A 26,712-nucleotide genomic window follows, 5' to 3' on the forward strand; every position below is an offset into this window, starting at 1 on the left:
TCTGGATGCTTGCTGTCTCTGTGGGTCTTGATTTGATAAGTTTCTCTGAAGGTGCTTTTTTTTTTTTTTTTGCGGTACGCGGGCGTCTCACTGTTGTGGCCTCTCCCGTTGCGGAGCGCAGGCTCAGCGGCCATGGCCCACGGGCCCAGCCGCTCCGCAGCATGTGGGATCCTCCCGGACCGGGGCACGAACCCATGTCCCCTGCATCGGCAGTCGGACTCTCAACCACTGCGCCACCAGGGAAGCCTTGAAGGTGCTTTTTCTGCACGCTTTTTTTCTCCTTTAAGCGTCTCTTACACAGCTGTGTGGATGATTAGGTGAAAGACCAGTCACTCAATAAGAAAAATCACTCATGGGATTGTTGTCTGGTAAATAAAACTCAGAAGTAAATTGGTTAAACAGAGTATCAAACTCAAAAGTAATTCAGTACAGTATTTATTAATATGTGCTGTGTGCCCTGTTTGTATGTCTAAATCCATATGGTAAGTTTAGCCCACTTTTTTTTTAAAGATTTTTTGTGATGTGGACCATTTTTAAAGTCTTTATTGAATTTGTTACAATATTGCTTCTGTTTTATGTTTTTCGATTTTCTGGCCCCGAGGCATGTGGGATCTTAGCTCCCTGACCAGGGATCGAACCCGTACCCTCTTTATTGGAAGGCGAAGTCTTAACCACTGGACCGCCAGGGAAGTCCCTAGCCTACTTTTAATAAATTTCATTTAATGTTGACATTGTGACTGATTCGAAATGTATAAGAAAACCGTCCAATATTATGCAGAGAAATATATAAGGTAGAAAATTTTAATCTTCAGTTTTGCTAGCTTAAAAAATCTGAAATAATTGAGCACCTCTCTGTTCAGACTGACAAACTTTCATTTTCCCAGCCTTTAGTTATAATTTAAGTCCTAACTCTTTCTGGAAAGTTAGTAGTAAATATTTGAGTGGGAAGAAATATTAAAAGAATACGTACATACATTAATCTTACAAGGAAGGCTTATACGATGTAGATGCCTATAAAGTACAAAAATATAATTGGTTTGGCAAATTTTGTAGCTTGATGCTTGAACTGTGGAACAGTTGCTTTTACAAAATTGAGAACTGCAGATTACAATTAACTTTCATTAATTTCGTTGAGTAGAAATATGTTCCATTTACTGTATAATCAGGAGCCAGGCTTGAATGAGTTTAAATAGATGAAATCTAAATTATACTGACAGTCCATTAAACATTAGCAGAAAACCTGTAAAGAAAATGGATTCACTATGATACCAGTTTATAATAAAATCATTTGCCAAATAAGAATTATAGCCAGGCATTGTGAATTCTCCTGTGTATTTCCAGTGAGCACTGCAAATTGGTTGAACCATTTATTATAAAGCCGAGGCACCTAGTGCATTGTTTTCTGAAAAGAAGCAGGCAGTGTTGCTTGAAATCTGCTCTGCAGGATGTGACACCAGAAGATCAGACTAGCATTTTGTTTGTTCGTCGGCCATGTGGGAAGAGAAGAATCTTCACTGCAGCCTACCTGTCACTGGTTATTTTTTCCTCTGAATACTGGGCATAGTATTCCTGGAAGTGTTTGAACTCTCTCTGGGTTGGTTTCCTGAATGTACATATTTCAGCTACATTTTAGTTGTAATCTTTGTGTTAAAGACATTTCCACTAGCAGTCATCCTCTACTTAATATGGATTTTATAGCCGAATTTATTTTTGATAGGATTCACTGATTGGAATGAATAGAGTTGTTACCTGCCTTCTCAAGCATTAGAAAGGTAGGTACAGTAGGGCAGCAAGAGTGAGAGTGATCTCGAAATTCCCTTCCCTCACGTCTCTAATGCCCTGAGACACTTTGCTTCATAGGGCAGATGACCATCACTGATTTTGAAAATAGACACCCCCCTTCCTCCCTGCCCCCACCCCATGCGCCCTTTCCCTTCTCCTAGATTCCTTGTGTCCTCTTATGGCACATAGCTACTGCATCTACAGACGCAGTAGAGAGATTGACATCACTTTACTGGAGTTTTGATGTCAGACTGGCTAGAATCTTTTTCATAGTAGGGATTCAATATGAGTCACAAGGAGGGCTTTTTAAGGAACATTTTCAGAATAAAATGTGGTGATGAGAGTGCTCAAAATGTTCTTTGCTTGAGTAATACAAGTGTCAAACCATAGCTAATATTGAGCATATCAGTGTAACTAGTAAGATTGCTGCTGCTGGCAGGATGATCTTTCTTTTTTCTTGTTTTACAGAGTTTTCAAGTCCATGTAGCATAGTATTGATTTGGGAATGGGGGGGAGGTCTTGCAGCAGTAGTTTTCCAAAACAGTCAGCATCACTTCTTAATGTTAGCAAGATAATTGTCTTGAATCTGTCTTCAAGCTTTTGATGCATTAGAAAATTTTCTAACTCCTAGAGGAGAAGAGAGAAAAATGGGAAATTTAAACAGATTTTCTTTTAGTTTGTTATGACCTGTTTCTCTACCCCCTCCCACCAGCCAACTTGATTTTTCTCATAATTTAATTCCCTGTTGGCATAAATGAGGATGAAGAAAGGTAAATGTTTGCTAAATGTATATAGTGTTGTTTTTAAACAAAAACCCGTGTAAAATTTGTAGTACTACTTGGGAATCTGTAGACATGAATACATGGAGTTTAATTTTCATAAAGGTCGAAAAGGAAGGAACCAAGGATATATGTCACCTGAGATATTAGAATCTTTAAGAAGATGTTATCAAGCCAATTTTGGTGACAGTTTTCAGGGTCACAACACAGGAAAAGGGTAAGGACTAACAAGATTTCACTTACAGAGGTGCTGTTTTCCCAATTTTTGTTTGCTTTTCCCTTTTAAGTTCTCCACTATTCCCAGACAATGCAAATATCCCTTCCCCACAAAAGAATCTGGCAGAAAACTAAAAGTAGGTCATCCTGCAATTGAGTTCTTTCTTTTTTTTTTTTTTTGGCCGCACTGCATGGCACGCAGAACTTCCCTGCCCAGGGATCGAACCCGTGCCCCCTGCAGTGGAAGCGCAGAGTCTTAACCACTGGATGGACCACCAGGGAAGTCATATTTCTTAAAGAAGTATTTATTAGAAAACTGCATCTTTTATGTTGATATTGCTAGAGCATAGCCTTCTTGCTAGGAGCTTGTGTAACTTCTTTTCTGTTTTAATATTTTCATTCAATTCATTTGTTCCTCGTGTAGTTTTTGAGTGTCTACCGTGCGGAAGGTAGTAGTATATCGTTTAGAGAGGTGAGGTGTGGTGACAGGTGTGGCTCTTGTAGAGAGCAGGAAGCAAGATGAGAGGCTCTGATAGAGGCCAGGTGGCGCACGGGGGATTGGGATTCGGGTATCGGGATTTCAGAGTAGTTGCTAGTGTGTGCATGCGCGCTCATGCACACACACCCTTTTGTGTGTTGGAAATTTGGAAGCATCCATGTTAACTAGCAAGATGCTTGTGGGCTTTATTCTGCAGTGTTAGACCAGCTGCTGTTAGCTGATGGAGTAGTCAGAGTGTCGACGGTGCAGGAATCCTGTGTAAGAGGAAGGGAAAGCCAGAGAGCAGAGCAATCCCGAGGGCCAACCTCCATGGCCACTGCTGTGCTACCCAGCTGGGTCTCTGGGGAATTTGTTTGTGAGAAAGGCTTTGTTCACGTGTGCTCTTCACACGGAAAGGTTTTCTATTGGAAATTATGTTAGAGTGGCACTGTCATGCTTTGCAGAGGGGCGAGAAGGTATTGGGTTGGCCAAAAAGTGAAAGGAAGATGTTATGAAAAATGCGAACAAACGTTCTGGCCAACCCAATATTTCAAAGATTAATAGGCAGAAATACGTTCACGGAGAAAGAAATTCTTTCCCGGGACAGAGCCCGTGGCTGAGCGTCGTCCACCGCTTGCTTGGTGAGTGGGCAGAGTCAGTGTCCACGGTGCTTGTGCAGAGGCTGTCAGGAAGGATGCTCACAGGCTCTTGGTATTTCAGGATGACAAACTGCCTGATGCTTCAGGCTGTGGTTTTTACCCTTGAGAGGACCCTGCTCTTGTTCTATTTACATAAGGCTGCTGATTTGCTGAGGGATGAAAAAGCAGAGAGGGCTTTCTTTGCCTCCAGAATCTGCCTTTGCGTTTTGGCTGACTTCCTTCTCTAGCATAGCAAATGCTCTGTTGTTTGCAGATGGCACAAGAGATTCTTGGACACAAAGCTATGTTGAGGTTGTGAGAGACAGCCAGAATCGCCCTGTTCAATATCATTGCCCACATCGTGCACACAGGATTTGAGGCCACTTAATCGTGTGATCCGTTTCCAGGCAGAGGCTACATGCTAGGAAATAAATCTTAACCTAGACCCATGGTTTCATTTGCAGACACCCCTGATACAGAAAAAAATTTGTTATCCTGTGTTGTTTGGAATAATTGATATTGATGGTAGTAGCCTCACTCATTTTTTCTGGCCCATTTCGGGCTTGCTGATTTTAAGATTAAAAATATATACGTTTGCCCTGCAGCAGCCGTTAGCTCAATCTGGTAAATATGCATTTTCATATGGGTAATTTTGAAAATGCGCATTATGCACTTAATGGGTCGCATCAGCTTTGCTCAGTTCTTTCAGAACTGCTAGCTTGCTTTCTTTTTTAAAGACTTTTTCTTTTTCTCAAAAAAAGGTATCTGCAGTACTTGTGTTGGCCATGGGGAATTTTCAGGTTGAGGATCAATATCCAACTGACTGAAACCAATTTTATAGCCAACTTCAGACAATCCATGCTCCCATAAATTGCATGAAAAATTGTTGGCAAATCATTTTGGCTTTAAAAGATTGCTGGGCATACCCCAAGTGAGTTTTTTTTTAAATGATTTTTTAAAAAATTGGGGTATAGTTGCTTTATAGTGTTGTATTTGTTTCTGCTGTACAACAAAGTGAATCAGCTGTACATATACATATGTCCTCTCCCTCTTGGACCTCCCGCCCCTCCCCCCCCCGCCCCCGTCTCCCCCAGCTAGGTCACCACAGAGCACCAAGCTGAGCTCCCGGGTTCGGACCAGCTCTCTGTTTGACACATGGTAGCGTATATATGTTAACCCTAATCTCCCCATTCGCTCCTGCATCCTGACCGCACGTCCGTCCTCTACGTCTGCGTCTCTATTCCTGCCCTGCAGATAGATAGGTTCACCTGTACCATTTTTCTGGATTCCACACATATGCGTTAATATACGTTATTTGTTTTTCTCTTTCTGACTTACTCTGTATGACAGACTCTAGGTCCATCCACGTCTCCACAAATGACCCAGTTTTGTTCCTTTTTATATTGACTTATGTTTTCGTCATTCCCTTTCCAGATAAAACACTGTATTTTTGTGCTAACTGTAAACATCTATGTAAAGTTATTTTCTTAAATAGCTGCTTAATTAATAAGACAAGAGGGAAATATTTCTGAGTTATATGGCCTTATTTAACCTTGTTTTGAAAATCATTAAGAGCAATAATAAGTAGACTTTTGTGTGTGTTTGAGACTTAAATTCCAAATTGTTTTTAGGATGTATTCTCTTTTAGTTAGATCCCCCTATTTTTTATGGGAGGGTTAAAAAGAAAAGTTTGACTCTACAATAAGTTTTCATGCTTTCATTTTTTAAAATGATTTAGAAAAATCAAATCAAAACAATGTATTTTTCCCTATTCCTATGGCAAGTTTGACATGTGAAAACATTTAATTCATGTCAGGAATTTTAATAACTTCTGATCTTGGTCATTGTGTGTTTTATGACCATTTATGTAAAATAAACTCTAAGTGTTGTCACTTAATTTTGAAGATAAGTTCAGTCAGACCTTTTCACATAAAAGTTTCAAAATACTGATAGAGATCACTTGATGCAGTGACCTGCTTTATGTATTACTAGCCTTGTGCATTGGAATCTCATATCTGGATTTATAGCTTTGGATGAATTTGGGTTGCCACGATAACTTTTTAAACAGAAAGAGGTGACTTTTTATCTAGTAATAAGGCATTGATAAGTAAACGTGGTAATTCCATATGTTAGGTTTGTGGATCTGCTCTCTTCCACTACCTTATCCCTCATGGCAGCGTTCCTCAGGCCAGGGCTGCAGGGCAGCCTCCAGTAAGACCACAGAGAAGTGTTTAGGCAAAGGGATATCAGTAGTTGTCCTTGACATCCCAGCATATTCCTTTCCTTTCTTCTCTAACAGATATATGTTCAGAGATAATCATTTAGATAATCATTAGAGAGAATCATTTTCCTGAATGTAAATTTGTAGTTGAGAAATGAAAGAATATAGATTCTCTCTCCTATTCTGGAAAGCTTTTTAATATACAAGTTAATACCTACTTTATGTTTTTACTTTATATAAGATGTTTTATAGTAATAATGATTCTGTTGATTATGAAAAAAGAATATAAAGCTTTTCATTGTGTAAAAAGAATAAAGTTATTCATAATCCTCACTGTCTAACCATCTGTCATTGATTTCAGTTCTGTCTAGTCTTACCAACACCAGTGTCAGACATTAGTCCTTGCGGGGGGTGAATGCAGAAATTAATAAGTTTGGTTTCTTTGAGCTCAAAATTGATAGTGAAGTAGACAGTGCAGACCATCTGACTGCCAAATAACTGACCACACAAGGGGATGTAAGTTGTCAACTTTGTATAAAGGAAAGGAAATCTTACATCAAGGAGAGGAGATGTTGTTTCTTTACAGAGGAGTCATGAGAGTTTACTGCCACTGGAGGTAACTCATTATAAGGTTGCAGGTGCTTGTAAGAATAAAGGAATAAAGAAGGTTTGGTATGGATGGGGTACGGGAGTTGGTGTTTCTTTAAGGCAGTGCAGCCTAGGGGAGGGCGAGATGTGATGTGGGATGAGACCATCGAATACAGCAAGTTTTTTTTTGTCACATGAGCTTTAAGAAAGTGGAGATCATTAGTTAGGAAGGGACCTGTTAGTTTTGAAGTCAGTGAACAGTAGCTAGGTATGACAGTGTTACGTTATGAGATACAGAAAATATTTACTTCTGTAGGAGGTGATAGGAAGAAGAGGGCATATGGGCTGTGATTTGTGTTCAGGTGAGATGAGTAAACAGTGGATGTCTAGAGATGTGAAGTGCTGGTAGTGGGTACAACAAGGATTGGAACACAGAAATTAAGAACCTTGGGTTGTCCCCACACTGTGCAAGTCGGAGCTACAGTTTTTATTTAGTGAATGGGTTTCTTCAGTTTTTCCTTGAACAGCAAGTTGGGGCTTAGGTAGAGAACTCTCTACCACAGTGGGAAGAGATCTCTTCTTTGTCCCTTAAGGTGATCAGCGTGTTAAGTGCATGTTGCCTGAATGTTGAACAGAGTTTTTTCCCAGCATCCTGGACTTTGGAACAAGATAGAAAGCTCAGTCAGCAGTTCATTCCTGAGCTGCTGTTTTATATGGATTCAGAGATCGGATTGCTGTTGTTGAGCCTACATCTGAGTAGAGAAATCTGTTGGGAAATTCTGGATGCCTAAATGATGGACTTTCAGACATCTTCTTTTTCTGTAATGACTTTGGGCTACAAGAATCCTGATGTCTTTCAGAAAGTTTCTTGGAAGGCAGTGGCCTTAGTGGCTTAGTGGCCTTAGTGGCCACTTAGTGGCCTTAGTCTTCTTTGTGTCTTTCTTCCTGTTCTGCCTCTTAGTGGGTCTGCTAGCACCTGTGGTGGGACTAGAATTTCCACTGGATCGAGGGCTCCAAACCTCTGCTCCTTTGCTTTTTGCTGGGGAGGGTGTTGTTAACATGCATGAAATGAAGAAGTAGAGGAAGCTGCCTCTGTTCTCAAGCATCTAGAGTTATTCTAAGACACATTTGTTGTGAAGGGTCATGAGGAAGGATAAAACACATGGCATTTTAAATGTGGGCATTATGGTCACTCTCCCTAGAAAATTAGATTGACTGCAGATGCCTTTACTTCTGAGTCTTCGCTTGTAGTGTGGAGAGTTTTTACATTCCTTTATAGTCACTGCTTCCCTTAAAATCATTGCTTCTTAAAAAAAAAAAGTGTCTTAACTGATCATTTTAAAAAATAACCTTTAGACTCCAGCTGTTGAGAGCATCAAAAATAATTACCCAGCCACCGCCATGTCAGATGTAATTTACGAAAGTGCCCTTCTTCCCTGAGGAAAATCTAATTTGGTTTACTTCATTCCATCTCTGATTGGCTGCCTTGGTTTTCTTTACTATTAGAAAATATGTTCAGGTTAAAATTTAATAGAAAGTTATCCATAAGATACTAGATTGGTTTTCTTTTTCTTCATGTGTGTGAAAAGGTCGTTGTAATAGCATGTTCAAGCTAGTCTTCTTTACGTATTTCACTTATTTCCTCACAAAATATTTATTAAAAATAAAGCAGCACTTGGCAAAGCTGTTTCTCTTTGTGAAGACGGGGAGCATCTATCTGAGTAATATATTCAAGATTTTTGTCTTGGTGTGTAACCTTGAGCAAGTAATTCCCTTTATTGAAGTTTCTCCATCTGACTATGGATAATCTCATGGGATTCCCACTCCCCCTTCTTCAGGGATGCTGGAAACAATAATTGAGGCTTTATCAAGTTATTTAAATTATCAGAAAGTGGTCAAAAAGAACCCAAGAGCTGTTTTCCTTTAGCTTAAAATTATTTGTCATTTAATATCACCTTTAAAAATTTATTTTCTATAAAAGGCATGTGCTTTGTCATTTATTTATTTATGCAGTGGCTTTATGGGCCCTGTCTTTGATCCATTAAAGGTAAATGCCATTGTTTTAAATTTTCTTTCTCTTTTAAAGACTGTGTGTATATCGAGAGTCGGAGGCCAAACACACCGTATTTCATCTGTAGCATCCAAGACTTCAAACTGGTAAGCATCTTTTCATGTGCTGTTGATTCTACTCTGTACCTTCTCTTTTCCCAGTTCCACTGGCTGTCTCTTTTGATTGCTTCTCTATCATACTGACTTGGTAACCAGTTCACCTCTGAGTGCTGACTGCCTGGTGACTGCAGCACTCATATAAGGCAGTAATCAGCTTTATAACACTAAGTGTAAACAAACGTTTCTGAAGTTTTTATTCATTTAGTAGCTGTTCTGACAACTATTTCAGAGATTCCCTTGAGCTCCTGTAGTAGTTCATTTTTTCTCAGTCATTGTGAAGAACCTGATGTAAAATAAACTTTGGATTTAATGATGAATTGGGGGAAAAAAGAGAATATAAATGGGCCAGAGATGATTATTTTCTGTGGCAATTGTAATTTACTTAGGTATTTTAAGCAAATATGGAGTGTATCTTGAACCTTTTCTGGGTGTCTCCTGTGGTGGAGGTCGGGGAAGGAAGTTTGGCTTGGGGATGATATAGCTACAGTACTTTCTCATTAAAAAGTACTTAGGTACTTTTACTTTCACAGGTACCTAAGTGCCAATATTGCCCAGTATGAAATCTCTTGTTTTTAGACCACTGGTTCTCACACTTGGGGCTTTGGATCCCCTGATATCCATAGAGATTTTGCAGAGGTCTGTAAATAAGCATTCTCAGTCTCAAATTAAATAAATATACTTCACACATGTTTGTACAACTGCTTTTCAAATGTATTAATATGCTGCTGTGATTTTTAAAATTAACTTATTTAATGAAAGTACAGAGTTAAGAATCACTTTATTATGTATTTTCCTCAAGCAATTGTTATGTGAAGTGCTATTGGAGTAGTGTCATTTGGGGAGTCTTCTGAAACATTTAGATGTTAAGAAAAGATCCTGTACAGTAAGTCGCCTACGTACGAACGAGTTCCGTTCAGAGAGTGCGTTCCTAAGTCCAACAAAGTTAGCCTAGGTACCCAACTAACACAATTGGCTATATACCACTGCTTTTACGCTTGCTTGCAGACATCCTGGGCTTGAAATAATGATACTGTACTACTGTATACTGTACTGTACAGTAAAGTACACAAAAGCACAACCACTTGTAGAGGATGCACGCACATGACAATGTACGCCAGACACATGCACTAACTTACGTGATTGCACATGTGAATGCACGTTTGCATCTTTGAAAGGTCGCAACTTGAAGGTTCGTATGTAGGGGACTTATTGTACTTGAAGGTTGTGAACACTGTGTACATTCTTAGGTCTGGAGAAATCCTAATTCTTTAGCTTTGTAGAGATATGTGTCAGTATCTGTGAAAGCCAGCCATTATTTCCAAAACGCTTTGTAACTTTTGATAATACTTGTGCTCTGACATACGTTGTATGTGACATTTCAGCCTAAAGAAAAGTAGTGTAGTCTGAACTCTGCATCTCCTTTTTTTTTTTTTTTGTGGTATGTGGGCCTGTCACTGTTGTGGCCTCTCCCGCTGCGGAGCACAGGCTCCGGATGCGCAGGCTCAGCGGCCATGGCCCACGGGCCCAGCCGCTCCGCGGCATGTGGGATCTTCCCGGACCGGGGCACGAACCCGTGTGCCCTGCATCAGCAGGCGGACTCTCAACCGCTGTGCCACCAGGGAAGCCCTCCTTAGTTTTTTTTTTTTTTTAAATGCATTTTAAATGACTCCAAATGTCCAGTTAGTATATGCGATTGAGTTAGTTAAAAAGTTGCATGCCATTTATTTTTCTTTGTTCAAAAATTATCACATAAGTAATAACATGCTTTTTGCTACTTTAAAAGAAAGTAAAATGGGCCATTTACTGCTAAGATTTCTTTATTCTTGGTAGGCTGCTTTTACCTTCTAATTTTACAAGGTGGCCTTGCGGTTTAATCTTGTAAATCACATGCTTTCTGCTCAGATTTTATGTCAACATGAGGTTTTACCATTTTTTAGAGGTCTTTGCTATTTATTATATGTTGCCTTCCAAAGACTGTTTTTTACAGACGCTGCACTGACATCTGCAAATCTGGGCGGTGGCCTTGTTTCCTGAAGAGTTTTCTTTTGCTAGTGGTGCTGCTACTGCTCTTTCCCTGCTCATTGTCTTTGTGTGTGATCTTTACCAGATATAATACCACCACACCATGGAAAAGATACAGCTGTGAAATAAAACTGCAGAGATTTTCCTTTTACCTATTAGAGTCTGAGCCCCTTTTGTACAATTTTTCCACGTCAGCAGGTGCCTTCGTGTTTGAATGGTGTCTCTTATGAAATGCTGATTACAATGTGATAGTTGCTGTTCAGGGCAGAGGTTCCTGCTGAGCTACAGTAATTGCTCAGGGTATTAACAGCAATAAAAGCTGAAACTTCTGTCATCAGGATTGGTCTAGTACAGCACATTAAAGCTGTCTGCAGAAACAGCGTGGGAAGTGGGGTGCTATAGGTTTAGATACCTTTTTCTAAGTCACATATTGCTATGAGAGATGTTTTTGTTTGAGTTCTGTATTCAGCACGTATTCACAGTTTCTGTGTAAGAATAACAGGGATGTTGAAGACATATTTGCTCCTGGAAGGGATGTGTTTGTTGTCTGGATACCCACTTCCTTTCCTTGTTTCTCAGTACTACTTCCAAAAAGATAACCTAATAGATAAGAATAATCATAGACGTCTTTTCCTTCAGCTTAACCTGTAAGGGGAAAAGATGAACAGAAGGAAATGTTCTTTGTTTCTTTGCAAGATTTCAAGAAGAAGAAATTGGAGTTGGTTTTGCCCACAGCAGATACCATGCATGGCAAGTGGAACAGTGGAAAACAAAAACCCAAGAGCTTTGACATGTTGTTGATTAGTTATGTATTTTATCTTTTTATGGTTTGAGGTTTAACTGAGAGATATATTTCTTTGTTTATACCATAAATTAGAATCAGTGCTTTTAGCATGGTGAGTTTTGAGAACAAGATGTGTTCTGGGACTGTCAGAGGCACTGGGTGAACAGGAAGGGCAGGAAGGGGAGAAGGGCAGGAAGCTGGGAGAAGCAGAGGATTTTGGAGCAGCTGTGCATAGAGAGAGAGAGAGAGAGAGAGAGCGCGAGAGCGAGAGCACAAGTGCTCTCCCTGAGTCCTGCTGTATTGGTGCTTCTTCCCGTTGGATTCTTAGATTATCCTATTGTCTCTCCTGAGTAGAGGGCCCTTGGGCCAGCTTGAGCAGATCTCTAGTAAGCATAACTGAAAGAGCCTGCTATCCCATCTGCATATGCTGTGCTCCCATAGCTTTTCTAGGTCACTGTGTTTGCTTTGAGGGTTTTGTTCCTGAATGAGTCACTGTCACCACGGAGCAGTATAACCCAGAGTGCAGTTAGGAGCGTTTTGGGTTATCACCAGTGCCTTCGACAGGCATTTGTTGAAAGCCTACTTTGTGTTCTTTGTTGAGTGCAGCACCATAAGGGGGACTGAAGAATCTAAGATATAGTTCCTTCCCTCAGTGATCTTAGGTTGTGATTGGACAGACAGTGGCTGTGGTGTTACTGGATGTCAGCCCTCTTTGGGGAACCCTGAACAGGACTGACGTGGAGGAAGCCATTCACGTAATGTCCTAAGAGCAAGATTCCTTACTTTTACTAAAAAACAGTAAGATTCCATTTTTATAGAAGTCCAGGCCTTAGCATAATAGAATTAATTTGCTATCTAGAAATAATCATGGATTCTGAGAATGCTTAACAAGGAGATTATTGAGATTAGTGGTTTCCATTCAGCATAGCACCAAGGATCCTTGTTCCTTGTCTGGCTCTAGTACTGGTGCTTCGTACCTAATTCTTCATTCACAGATAAGTAGTTGAAGCCATTCCTCTAATACTCTGCATGGGAATTCTGTGTGGATTCCTAATGAGTTTCTGTCGTTTGTTAAATAGAAAAAATATGATGTTTGTTTCCTTGAGTTATATAATTATCAGTTCTTTAGCTGTTACATGAGATGAATTTTCAGCTCGGATAGGTAATTATTACAAATACTATTTTGAGCAGATGCCATTGATTCATTTTTGCTCCTGTTTGGCCTAGTAAAATGTAATTGTCTTTAAAATTAAACCTGACATTCCTTAGAGTTGGGGATACGTCTTTTGTGACGTTAGGGTATTTCCAGTTGACTTTTTAGGGCTCAGTGTGTTGTCACTGCCCTGCACGGATGCATGTGCTCTTGTGTCGTTTCTGTCCCTAACAGCGTACGTTCTCAGTGCTGACTTTGAACATGGAGTAGTGGAGGGCGCCTGCCACTTGTTACCTTGGGGAAGGCACATCTCCATTGCTGCTGTGAGTGGGGGGCCGAGCTCGTTAAGGTGCAGCGCCATGTACACCTCTTCATTTCACAGTCGAATGTGAGCAGCTGGGGGAGGAGCATTTGGAGTTTGCTTCCAGTTCCTGGTCTGTACCTGTAACCCTACGCAAAGGCTGGTCACCCCAGTGCAGCAATCAGGGGCTTCAGCTTAGGTTCCACTTACCGTTGAAATTGCCTTCTCTCCACCAAATTGAGTTTCTCAGAAGTGTATTAAAAGCAAGAAGCTGCTTTTCCTTCTTTAAAATGAAAACTTACTGAGAATAAGTAATCATATCTTCTCGTTTTTTTTGTTAGAGACCTTTACATAGATAATGCTGGGAGATAAGGGAGGTTTCGTTAACATGCACTCTTGTGTACATACGTGTGTACACACAGTGAGTTAATTATCATTTATGTATTATACACCACAGTTATTTAATCCCAGCTTGGTTGATGTGACCACTCAGCACAGAATGTATGGTGTATGGGCATTCAGGAAATGGGCATCATTTTAATATTAGGTCAGCCTTGTATTGAAAACTTTTTGGGGTGGGGGGCAGGAAATCTGCATTAATTTGAACATGGCTAATTCAGAATTTTAGATTTGATTCTGGGACTGAGTTGGGGGATGGTAGAGTGCATGGGTTGGGAGCTGGACTTTGACATCAGCTGGTCTGTTCCATCAGTTGCTATCTTCCATGACCTTGGGCAAGACACTAACCTTGCTGTACTTACATATGAAGTTGGGATATAAAGCACCTACCTTGCAGATGGGTTGTTTTTAGATTGAAAGATCAAACCTACAAAGTGGATAGTGCAGTGCCTGGGCCATGGGATGATCGTGACATTGACATTGAGTTGGTGCTCTAGGTTTAAGCTTTGTAAGGGCAGATACCACCACGTCTGTTTTATTCATTGATGTATAGATACATTGCCCATATAAGATCCATACTAAATATTTACTGAATATTGAATGAAGTTACATTTCAGTGGAAAAAATTGACTGGATAAAGTTTTCAAAAATCTTTAGTAGTTGTTTGATACAGTCCATGCATTAACTACAAATTAATCTTCCATTTATTAAACAGGCCAAAGAGATCTGCTTCGTTACCTTCAGTTAGCCTGCAATGTGTAGTATTTTATATATTTAAATAATAAAATTCTAAAAATACGTTAAACCTCAGTTTTAATTTTCTTCAGGAAGTTTATGTGAGTGTAGCCAAAGTCATAACTTTTTTTAGACATTCTGTTTCGAATTTTCTATGTCACTGACTTCTAGCAAAGATAAATGAGGGCTTAGTCTATATGTAAACATCCCAGAGAAGGCCAGCAGATATGAAAAATGCCATAGGATGTGATGACTTGTTTCCGTGTGAAACAGTAGCTGTTTTCTCTTTTGGTTTTTTATAGTCCCTCAAGTTAGGCCTGCAGAATTGAGTCTATTTGTAGTTTCTTTTTCTCTTTACCCTCTTTGTTCATTCCCTGTAAAAAGGTCAGTACCACTTGGTTACAGCTTTGTGACTTGAGTGTAGTGTTGGATAATGAAGTGAAGACTTTGAAGTTTGTTATCAAGTGTTCTCAGTTTATAGAGTGAGGAGTTACATCTTACTTAGTGGAAAGTACAGCAGAGACAGTTCTTTAAAAAGAGTTGTTCCTTTGTTAGTTTAATTGTTCTCACCTGTCAGGAGTGGGTGCATCGGTGGGACAGTGCTCTTATACAGTGATTTCTAGGTCAAGAAAAAGTTGGAAAAAAGAAGGAAGTTTTGCCATTTGCAACAACATGAATGGACTTGGAGGGTACTTTGCTAAGTGAAGTAAGTCAGACCAAGAAAGACAAGCACTGTATGATATCACTTTAGTGTGGAATCTAAAAAATACAACAAACTAGTGACTATAATTTAAAATAAAGAAACAGACTTACAGATATAGAGAACAAATTAGTGTATCAGTGCGGAGAGGGAAGAGGGGAGGGGCAAGATAGGGGTAGGGGATAAAGAGGTACAAACTATTATGTGTAAAATAAGGTACAAGGATATATTGTACAACGTGGAATATACCGAATATTCTATAATAACTGGAAATGGACTATAATCTTTAAAAACTGTGAATCACTATATTGTATACCCGTATCTTATATAATATTGTACGTTGTATATACTTCAATTAAAAAAAAAAAGTAAAAAAGGGAAAAGGTTTGAATTACTGATTTGGTGCTAGAGTATTCTTCTAAAGGCCACGCCTTCCCCTACCCCAACCTTCTTTGTTTAAAATAAAGGTCATGGTTGCTTAGTTGCTATCGATAAGCATTGTGATAAACTATAATGGGGTATTGAGCTTCCTCCATGCTGTGTTTGGAGTAACCCACCAATAATACGTACATGTGCAAGGATTAAATGTCCTTTTCATGTTGGAATTTGAAGTTTATAATTTTAAGAGTGGGATGCTATCGCTTAGCCCTGAGTTTGATGGGCATAGTCAGATGCTGCGTTGTTGGGTATCTGCTGTGCCTGCCCCCCACCTCCACCCCAATTATAGGACAGTCATGTTGAAAGTTATTTTGGATCACCACAGCCTCTTCGCATGATACGAGTGTCAATTAAGTGGAAGGAAGTGGTGACATAAGTGAAAATCAAAGCGAGGCTTTGGAAATAAGTAATCTCAGAACATCTCATTGGTTCTATTTACTTAGCTTCTCAGTGGTCTGTTTTCACTCATGGCTGACAGTCATCGTAGGCCACGTGGTATTTAAAGTTTTAATGGTTCACGATTACTGTGAAGTTGGGTAGTTCATTTTCTCCTAATGTATTTGGATTTTAGGACTCTAAGAAATCACTTAAAAAGTTTAATTATATTTACTTCCATAAACTATCTAAAAATGTTATTTTAATGGTAAACCTGTTCTCTATATGTAAAATTTTTCCAATGCAAAAAACTCTAGGTATTCTGATTTTTTAAAAAAGGAACTTAAGAACGTTTGAGACAATCTGATATTTGCAGAGAGCTACTGTGCAAGAATACTGGTAAAATCTTGTCATTCCTACTCTTATTTCTTAGAACTGGAAATTTGTAATTTGTGTATATGTGGTTGTTTGTGTTAAGGACCAACTCAAAATTATAGAAGAAAAAATCCATTAGAAGAAACGAAAGAAAATTAGGGCAACTGAGATACTGTCAGCGTTTTCTGATTCATAAGTAAGAATAATGAAATGCTTTGAAATGATGCCTTTTTTCATGTTTAAAATGTTTTAATAATTACTTGAACTTTTGCACATTAAGTAATGCCAACATGCTTAGAAATGCTTCGCCAAGTGTCTTTCTGTTTAAAACCCTTGATTTGAATGAATAAGGATTTGAGTGGTCTGATTAACTCCTAGTGCAAGAGATTAACCACAGGTTCATTTTTATTTGATGCTTATATTAAAAGATCTTGAGTATACTGTACATTCTAGTGCACAGTTGAATCTTTGATTAGAAATTTGCAGTGCTGGTATGGGGAGGTGGGAGGTGTGTGGTGGAGAAGGCTATGGCTACTAACACTTGCTGTCCATGCAGGTCATGTATATTTACTGTCCGTGGGGGCAGTGGGAGTCAGAGACTGGCCGCACAGGAAGCATATATGGTGTGGGAGCCCGGGATGCTCTAGAGGGTCGTCTGTAGAGAAAGAAAAGAACAGAAAAGCATCATGATAAAGACATGCCCAAGATTAGCTCTTTTTCTTGGGATTTATCTTTTTTGTTTGTTTTCAGAGAGACATAAAAAGAAAATAAGTAGCTGATGGAGCATATTAAAATCTTGGGCCACAGGAAGCTGTTAGAGAGTGAGTCTTAGCTTTTTGAAATGAATTATATGTCTCAGGACTCCCTAAAAATGATTTAATATGAAAAGTTTGCTTACCTGTAATTTAAAAACCATCTTAAGAACAGAAATTCACATAAGTATTTGGATTTTATGGGGTTTTTAGTTCATTAAAACAACATGAAATTGGATTGGTTAGGTTTTGGGAAATGTTACGTACTCCCTAGAGTTTTTGAAAAGGGACATATTCAGACTGTCATCTGAAGTATCTTTTTTTGATACTTATCAGGACTGTGCTGGCTTTCAGAAGTTGCTCTTTAATATTTTGCTGGTTTTAAATGTTTTAGAAGTTTCTTTAAAAAAAAAAGACATATGGTACATACCAAACTGGTTTTGCCCCTAAAAGAAATAATATCTTTCTTGAACTTTATGCTCCAGTCTGTTCATTACATTTACCTTGTGAGTAAATTAAAGCTTGTTTGAATGGTGTCTTCTTTTTCCTCTGGTGTTAAGCCTTTGTATGTTACCTTATCTTTAGCTTTATAAAATTAAACTAGGACTTTGAGAAAATGGTAGGATCTTTCTTTGAGGCCCCTGCCCCCAGTACCTTGAGCATTTCCTTCTGAAGTACATGTCCTATGCCTCTGGCATCTCTCCTTAGAAACTCTTCTGAAAGCTCAGTTTGTCCACTGGTGGTTTATTTTATAGTCATGTTTATCTGACACCATTGCATTTTTGTTTTTGTTATAAGCAAAGCATGCCACTGTCACGGTGCTTTGACACTGTGTCACATCTTAACTTGGTTATTTTGAGGGGCACACACCATACCGCTTTATGACAGGCCCATACTGAGAGTGTGGAGCCAGAGGGTCGTATGTTCACGCTGGAGAAAGGAAGCAGCTCTGACTGATGTGCGGAGTTTAACTTCTGTGGCAGAACAGATTCGCTGAGACTTCAGAGGCCACCTGCTAAAGGATTTGTGCAGCTGCCTGCTTGTGTGCTGAGTGCCCCTAGTAACCAGGGTATGAGAGGACATTGGGCCTGTTAACTTAAAACTTTTTTCTCTTTTAGGTCCACAACTCCCAGGCCTGTTGCAGATCTCCACCTCCTGCTTTGTGCGACCCCCCAGCATGCTCTCTGCCGGTGGCAGCACAGCCGCCACAGCATCTTTCTGAAGCCGGGAGAGGGCCTGTAGGGGTAAGGAGAATCCCGTTTTTAAAAGCTATCAATATTTTATATCCCACAGGGTATAAAATAGGATTATCACCTCCCTCCCCAGAGCCCCTTTAAAAATGTGCTGTATCGTATGTGTTCTTAAAGGAGTAACAAGTACACGCACAGAGGAAGCAAAATACGGGACTTGCCTTACCCCTCTAGGACAGTTCCAGAAGTCGGGGGGCTTGGTGGTGGAGGGGTGTTGGCACCAGCAGAGAGCATGCTGGGCCGCTGCAAGGAGCAGGAGCTGGCAATCAGCAGCGAGTATGGACGTTGGCGACTGAAATAGGGGAAAAGGGGGTAAGTCTGAGTCCGTGTGCGGACTGCACCTTTCCCCAGGATCACCGGGACTTGTGGCCCGTGAGTCTAAACTGTTCGGGCTGCTGCCCTCTCTGGTGACCTTCGGTAGAGTATTGCTCAGAGGTAGCTGGGCTTTTCTGCAGGGCCGGATACAGAATAAACGTTTGAAAGGCTTGGGTTGGGGAGTAGATGGAGTGCTCTCAGCTGTACCCCGGCAAATCCTCTGTTACCTGGTGATGATGTGGGCGTTATGTGAGGTGAAGCAGGATGCAGTGTCTTCAGCTCTTTGTCCCGTGGAGCACAGGGCCTGGTGTTAGTGATCCACGAGGGTTACTTTTGTGCCGTGTGCCTCACCTTTTCTGGAAGCTCGGTGTACACACCTGTCTTCATTTTCCTTCCTTCATGAGGATTTAATGCTCAAGTTTTCTGAAGGACAGGTGTTTATTGTTCTGATTGACCGCTGCTAGTCACTAAAGAAGGTTAAGACCTGTCTTTTCCTTGTTTTACCTAATCTGACCCTGGGGCTCAAACTCATGCTTGATTAGGAAATAACACAAGAGAATAGCCCTCGTACATGCACGCACAGATCCAGATACTGGCAATATGCAACGACTTGTTCACTTGCCGTGTAGCATATTAGTATCTTGAGACTAGGAAAAGAGAGCACTCCTGATGGCCTGTAGCAGCGCTTGGGAAAGTTTTGGGAAGGTAGCTAGGTACTGAGGAGCTGGGTGTGTTTTTGGTACAACAGTAACACGTGGGCAGGCAGAGTGGAGGAGCTCAGCTTGCCAGGTGTACGTGTCAGCCTGTCCTTATAAGCAACGTAGGCAGTGAGCCTGGTGAAGCTGGGAGTTGTGAGAAGATGCCGCAGGACGTCAAAGAAGAGCACAGGTTAGTGGGTCCTGGGAGGCAGAGGTGGGGATACAAAATGGGGCCGGATCATTGAGGGTCTGAAAGGTTAGACAAGGTGACATTTTATGTTCTAGGCCGAAGAGAGCCTTGCAGGCTTTTTTATTGCGGGCAGGCCGATCTGCAGATCACTGCTTAAGAAGATTCATTGGGTAGAGTGTGGAGTGGGGAAAGACTGCAAAAGTTCCAATTAGGTGGCTAGGACTGTCATCCATGCATAAAATGAAGAGGACCAAGACAATGGAGATGGGACATAAATAATTGTAATAAAATCAGGAATAATTGTCACAACATTTTCATGTTTAGATAGTTGCCACTGTAATTTATCAAGAATTAGACCAGAGAAAAAGGTTCACATTATGGAAGCCTTGGAAGTCTTGATATAATAGCCATTCACAATGGAAGATAAAACCCAACGTAGTGGATAAAAGTCTAATTTTAATCCCTGGAGAGATACTGACAGCTTAAGGGACAAATTAGCAGAGTCCCAACTTGACTGCATACTTCAAAAGCTTCAGCCTTTACCAGTTACCATCGTGTGTGTGTGTGTGTGTGTGTGTGTGTGTGTGTGTGTGTGAGAGAGAGAGAGAGAGAGAGAGAGAGAGAGAAATGGTTTTTATCTTTCAGGCCAATATTATCTTTATTCTCTAATCAGTGTCAATGTCATTGTTAGACTGTTTCATTTACTGCAATACCCACTAACCAGGATTTGCCGAATGGATTTAAAGTTTTGCCCATAATTGATATGTAGTAAACTTTTTATATTAGCATTAGTGATGACGAGTATTTATTTTTTTAGCAGTAAAAATATTGTGTCCTCTAGGGATTTAAATAAGTTCATGATGGGTGGTATTCTCAGATACCATCATATGTAGTTTGGAGAAAATTCTGTAGTACGATGATAAATCTTCTTTCAGTCAGGATGATGCTGCATAAAGCTAACGTATTGATTGTTCCTTAACAACGCTTCATGCTGCCAAAGTCATTTGAGCTGGATCTGAATTGGATCCAGTTGGCCAAGCTCCCCTCCATGTGTGGAGTTCTCATAAATCCTGCAGGCACACACATCTAATACAGTGTAATGAGAGAGCTACTGGGAGAAAAAATTGATTACAGGGTTGCAGACAATATCATTAATGTTTCCTGCCGTGATACACCAGATGTCTTCCCTAATAGACTGTTTTTGTTAATTTAGTTTTTATAGGATAGCATTGATTGCATCATAATTTAACTTCCTTTGCACATTCAGGTATAGGTGATCTCTGTCTGTATACAAATGATGGCATCAACTCATAAGATTTAATTTTATTAATTTTTTATCTGTTCATTTTAAAAGTATTTGTGCTAGAAGGGCAACATTTTTACTTGTTCCCGAGAATCTGTTAGCTTCGATGTCTTCTAGCAAGAATTACTGATTTACTGGTAGTTGGTGGGAGGGAGGTGAGAAGGCAAAGAAAACATTGCCCAGATCCTCCCCAGACAGGACAGAGATCATCCCGCACTCCCAGCTGTTCCCAGTATCAGGGGGTTTAATTGGCGTGACAGAGGCTCTGTCCAAAGCAGAGAAGGTGCAGCCATTTAAAGGGGATTTAAAATGCACATTCATTTCCACTGTCATGAACGTGGCTCTGCGGGCTGGAATGCTTGTTGGGTGCACCCATCCTCTCCTCACTAAAAAATCAGTACTCCTCACTTTGGTATTTAGTTATTTAGCATTTTTATTTTTCAGTCGTATCTTTTTGTGTGTTTAAGACCTCCGTGGAGTGGCTAACATATATAAATAAGACAACATTGCAGTAGTGGGTCGAGCTATTTTATTTAAGTTACTAAAAAAAATGTTCATAGCTGCTTTATTCACAATAGAAAAATACTGGAAAGAGCCCAGATGTTCTTTGGTGAGTGATTGAACCAAGTCATTATTTTTTTAACGACTGGTTTTGTTTTTGGGGCATTATCCTTTAGAGAACAATTTTTTCTCTTGATGAGTTCCTGTGTAACATAGGATGCGTTAATCAACCTTTCTAACCCTTAGTCTTCTCACCTCTAAAATGGGCACACTACTACTGTTTACCTCAAAGGGTTGTTACAAAGGTGATGAAGTAATTCATTAGATTGCTTAGCATGATGCAGGCATATAATAAGCATTCCTTAAGCATTATCTCTTATCACAGCGGGTTTTGTTGTACAGACTCAGGGTTAAATAATTTACTAGTTTTCTGGACATTCTTAATCTGAAGCCCATAGGCCCCTAGGTGGTCTCCTTGAGTTTAAGAGCGTCTATGAACTTTCTGGAATCGCTTGCAAAGTCTTATACATACGTGCATTTCCCTGGAGAGAATATATACTTTTCAACCATGGATGATAATCAGTAGATTCCTAAAATGTTGAAAAAAATTTAAAAATTAAATTTAAAAACTGCTATTCTCTAAAGCCTCTTGAGGTGGGTCACTTAAAACCTCAAATCGGGAAAGTAACCATTAAAATTATATAAATATTTAAAAAATTTCTTTAATTGAGGCTATTTTCCAAGTAAAGGTTATAATTAAAACCCTGAAAAAACAGACACACACCCTCAAATCAGCTACCTGTTACGGAAGTCAACTAACGTGGAACATTTACTTTGTGCCTAGGCACACTGCTACTCTTTTCACGTAGCTTAACCCGTTTGATCTCCACAACAATCTGTGATATTTATTTCATTTTGTACGTGAGAAAACTTGAGGTTTGCGCTCATATAAAATCTTGCCTTTGTATAAAAATCTGGCAGGACTGAGGTTTAACTCAGGAACTCACCTGGCCATGGGTAATCTTGGTTGTGCCCCTGGCTGACTTTGTACTGCATGGGTGACCCCTGCCTCGATGCCCCTTTGCCTTCACTGTACTAGTGAGTTCCTCAGCTGACGTGCTTGCTGCTCATTCACTTTGGAGAGTAGAAGGCTTCTGCCACTGAGAGTTTTACAGGCTGGCCTTTCCCCTGAATAGATGGACGGTGGTGTTAACAGCATGGTGTGGGAACCCTGTTTAGTATTGGTGAGTTTTCTTTTCCTGTTAGCACTTGTGATGGTCCTATCTTACTGTCCTTTTGGTTAAAAAAAATGCCTGACCAGCAGACCCCAACGATGAGCTCCCTTCTCACTTAACAGCATCTGTGTACATTTGAAAAATGACCCTTGTAGTCTGTGTGTGTGTTAGTCTGCATTTGTTTCGGATAAAATTCTGTGTGTGTGAGAAATTGGGCTTTGCATGTCCCTTGGAATAAATCCAGTCCCCTGATCTAGACAGACCTACTTCACCAACACAGAGCAGGAAGCCGGGGTCCAGTGGCTCACCCCAAACCCCTGCTTCATGCAGCGCTGCTTAGGCCCAATCTCTTGGGTCTCTGGTTGGTGTTCTTCCCATTGCTCCTTGCTACCTTCCTTGACCATTGGGTGTTCTTAGAGCCAGCCCATGTGATAACACCATTTATTTCTTTAGAAGCTAAGAATACTTTGCCTAATAATCTAGTTTAAACTTTTTGACTGAGTCTCAAGCCACTGTTAAAACAGTATTATTTTTTGCTTACGTAAGGCATTTATCATTTTAAAGTATCATTTCTAACACTGGTACTTCTCATACTTGGGACTTTTGGTACCATTTAATAATTAAAAGTGAACATTTATTATAAAATGCTGTCTTAAAAGTAAAGTTAATTATATTTCTTACCTGCTTGGTGCTTATAAAGAACTGTCATCTTGTTGCTTCTCTAGCTGTACAGGAAGGAGGTTTTAAGGATATCCTGCTTTTTTCAGAGTTTACTGTAGCTTCCCCAACTGCCACTAAGTATGCCAAAAATAACCATTGTCTTTTATATTTGATTGTAGTGAAAGGTGTTAAAACCACTGATTTTCAGAAAAATTGCCAATACAGGTGCTATATTAATTTAGGGATTAATCCATCTACCCTAAATGAAAGATAATTTATAGCTGTTGAATTATTTTTTTATTTATTTTTTTTTTTGCGGTACGCGGGCCTCTCGCTGTTGTGGCCTCTCCCGTTGCGGAGCACAGGCTCCGGACACGCAGGCTCAGCGGCCATGGCTCACGGGCCTAGCTGCTCCGCGGCATGTGGGATCCTCCCGGACCGGGGCACGAACCCGCGTTCCCTGCATCGGCAGGCGGACTCTCAACCATTGCGCCACCAGGGAAGCCCTAGCTGTTGAATTTTAATGTAGCAAGTTTAAAAAATTCTTAAAACACCCAATTGACCAGTATTAGTATTAGCGAGCATATAACCTGCTTCCAGGTGAATTCCTTTCCTTTGGAGAAGTTGTTTTCACAGTCTGCTCTCCCTTAGAAGCTGGACGTCAGCTAATTTGTTCTTAAGGCTATCTTCCATTATGTTCATCTGCTCTTTTTTTTTTTTTTACAGAAGGGACATCATGATAGCCACATTTTTCAGAACACAGATTTGAATAACCTTATGATTTTAAAAAACTGCCTGCTGTTTTAAGCAGTCTTTCTGTTGCCATAGATCTGTATGAAACATAATGATCACGTTTAGGTTTTATTGAGCTTTCCCTTCTTTCAGGGATAATGCATCACCCTTCATTACCTAAAGGCACTGTTAGGCCCTTCAACTTTGCCTTTTTAGGGCTGTTCCGTACTGTTTGAAAAATACCTAAGCAAATATATGGAGTTCCCAGGCTTTACAAGTTCTCCAGAATCAGTTTTATTAATTATAAATTGCCAAAGAAATTTCAGCACATGGAGGTGTAGAGCTTGCAGTTTTGTTTAGCTTAAACTTTGTGTGTTACACCTCCTTTTAGGACCTCATAGTATTTTTAGTGACAATATCTCTTACAACTATCAAGGCCTTCAATTTTTCTAAGGGCCTGGGGTCAAGATTAAGTAATATACCTAAGGTTAATTGATCCTTTCCAGAGTCTAGAAATTGTTACGCCTAATGCCTGGAAGTTGGCATTTTCTGGTTTTATCTTTGATCTCCTGTTGTACAGTTAGATCGAATGTCAGGTACTTGTCATTTTTTTCCTTTCTTTTCTTTGTAAATAGACTTTATTTTTTAGAACAGTTTTAGGATCACAGCAAAAATTGAGTGGAAGGCACAGAGATTTCCCATATACCTCCTACCCTATACGTGAGTGGCCTCTCCCATTAGCAAAACCAGAGTGATACATATATTACAGTTGGTGAATCCACAGGTCATTATCACATCCTTATCATCCAAAGTGCATAGTTTACATTAGGGTTCACTTTCAGTGTGTTGTACATTCTTTGGGTTTGGACAAGTTTCTAATGCCATGTATCCACTATTAGAGCTCCATACCGAGTAGTTTCACTGCCCTAAACATCCTCTGTGCTTTGCCTATTCATCCCTCCTTTCCTTCTGACCCCTGGCAACCACTGATCTCTTTGCTGTCTCCATAGTTTTGCCTTTTGCAGAATGTCATATAGTTTGAATCATACAATATGTAACCTTTTCAGATTGGCTTCTTTCACTTAGTAGTATGCACTTAAGATTCCTCCATGTCTTTTCATGGCGTAACAGTTGAATAATATTTCACGCTGAATAATATTCCATTGTTTGGATGTACCACAGTTTGTTTATCCTTTCACCCACTGAAAGCTACCTTTGTTCCTCCAGGGTTTAGCAATTATGAATAAAGCTGCTGTAACATCCATTATAGCAGGTTATTGCGTGGATGTAAGTTTTTGACTCCTTCGGGAGCCTCGTTGCAGGATTGTCCGGTAAGAGTGTGTTTAATTTTCTAAGAAACAACCAAAGTGTTTCCCAAAGTTAGCCGTACCAGTCTGCGTTCCCACCAGCAGTGAATGAAAAGTTCCTGTTGCTCCACATCCTCACCAACATTTGGTGTTGTCAGTGTTCTGGATTTTGACTGCCCTGTTAGGCTTGTTAGTGGTATTTCGCTGTTGTCTGAATTTGCATTTTCCTGATGACATACGATGTGGAGTATCTTTTGTTAGGGGCTCTGGCCCATTTTCAAATCAGGCTGTTTATTTTTTTAATGTTGAGCGTTAAGAGCTCTTTGTGTATTTTGCATGACAGTTCTTTATCAGATGTGTCTTTTGCAAATATTTTCTCCTAGTCTTTGGTTTGTCCTTTGCTTTTCTTGACAGTGTCTTTTACAGAGCAGAGGTTTTTCATTTTAACGAATCCAGCTTATCAGTTCGTTCCTTCGTGAATTGTGCCTTTAGTATTGAATCTGAAAAGTGATCTCCATACCCAAGGCCATTCAGATTTCATTCTGTGTTATCTTCTTCCAGGGTTTTATAGTTTTGCATTTTACATTTAGGTCTGTGATCCATTTTGAGTTGATTTTTGTGTCTAGGTTCTTTTATTTTGTGGGCGGGTGGGGGAGGGCATGTAGGTATCCAGTTGTTCAGCACCATTTGTTGTAAAAATTATCTTTTCTCTATTGCATTGCCTTTCCTCCTTTGTCAGTTGACTCTATGTATGTGAGTCTGTTTCTGGGCTCGCTAATCTATTCCATTGCTCTGAACTGAGTGTAAAATGCAGACATCTTGACTGACTGTTTACTCCTAAATACTTAGGTGTGTATTTTGTAAGAACAAGGACATTCATTTATATAGCCACTATATAGTTATCAAAATCAGGAGGTCTAACAGCACCACAATACTAATCGAATCTATAGACATCCACATTTTGTCACAGATCCCAGTAATGCCCTCTGTAGCAATTTGTTTTTCTGGCCTAATATCCAAACCAGCATCACACATCTGTCTACCATGTCCCTTTGGTCTCCTTTAATCTGGAACAGTTCCTTATCCTTTCTTTGTCTTTCACGACATTGACATGTTTTGGAAGAGTGCAGTTCAGTTTTTTGTAGTTTGCTGCTTCCTAGTTATTAGCTGAAGGTTATGCATTTTAGGCAGGGCTGTTATATTAGTGGTATTGTGTCCTAAGTGCCTTACATTAGAGGACACGGGATACCAATTTGTCACATTGTTGGTGACAGCAACTTGGATCACTTGGATAAGTTACTAACTTTCCCTTTGTAATTAATAGGTAATTGGTAGGGGGAAACTTTGAGAACATGTAAATATCCTGTTTGTCATCAGATTTTCACCCACTAATATTAGCACCTATTTTATTTTTTGCCTGAATCACTGTGGTGATTGTGGAATGCACTTCTTTTTCTTTTTCCCCTCAAACTCTGTCTTTGAGAAATAGATCAGAATTCACCTACCATTAACTCAAAGGTGGGATTTTTGAGTCAAGTGGAAGAAAGAAAGGGAGAGAGGGAGGGAGGGAGGGAGGAAGAGAAGGAAGGGAAGGAGGGAGGGAGGGAGGGAGGGAG

At 40.0% G+C, this 26,712-nt stretch overlaps 1 protein-coding gene across 5 annotated transcripts in view; it reads left to right on the forward strand.

The window, feature by feature from the left end:
• Nucleotides 1-26,712, forward strand: part of RERE (arginine-glutamic acid dipeptide repeats) — a 429,014-nt gene that overhangs the window by 190,120 nt on the left and 212,182 nt on the right. For 4 of the 5 annotated variants that reach the window (XM_049707765.1, XM_049707760.1, XM_004272354.4 and 1 more), the window contains 2 exons: nucleotides 8,789-8,859; nucleotides 18,024-18,149. In XM_049707765.1, the coding sequence (XP_049563722.1) occupies nucleotides 8,789-8,859; nucleotides 18,024-18,149 (197 nt within the window). The remainder of the gene's footprint in view (nucleotides 1-8,788; nucleotides 8,860-18,023; nucleotides 18,150-26,712) is intronic. The other variant, XM_033432850.2, reaches the window with a different exon arrangement.

Source organism: Orcinus orca, chromosome 1 (assembly GCF_937001465.1).
Source record: "Orcinus orca chromosome 1, mOrcOrc1.1, whole genome shotgun sequence".
Classification (NCBI taxonomy): Eukaryota; Metazoa; Chordata; class Mammalia; order Artiodactyla; family Delphinidae; genus Orcinus; species Orcinus orca.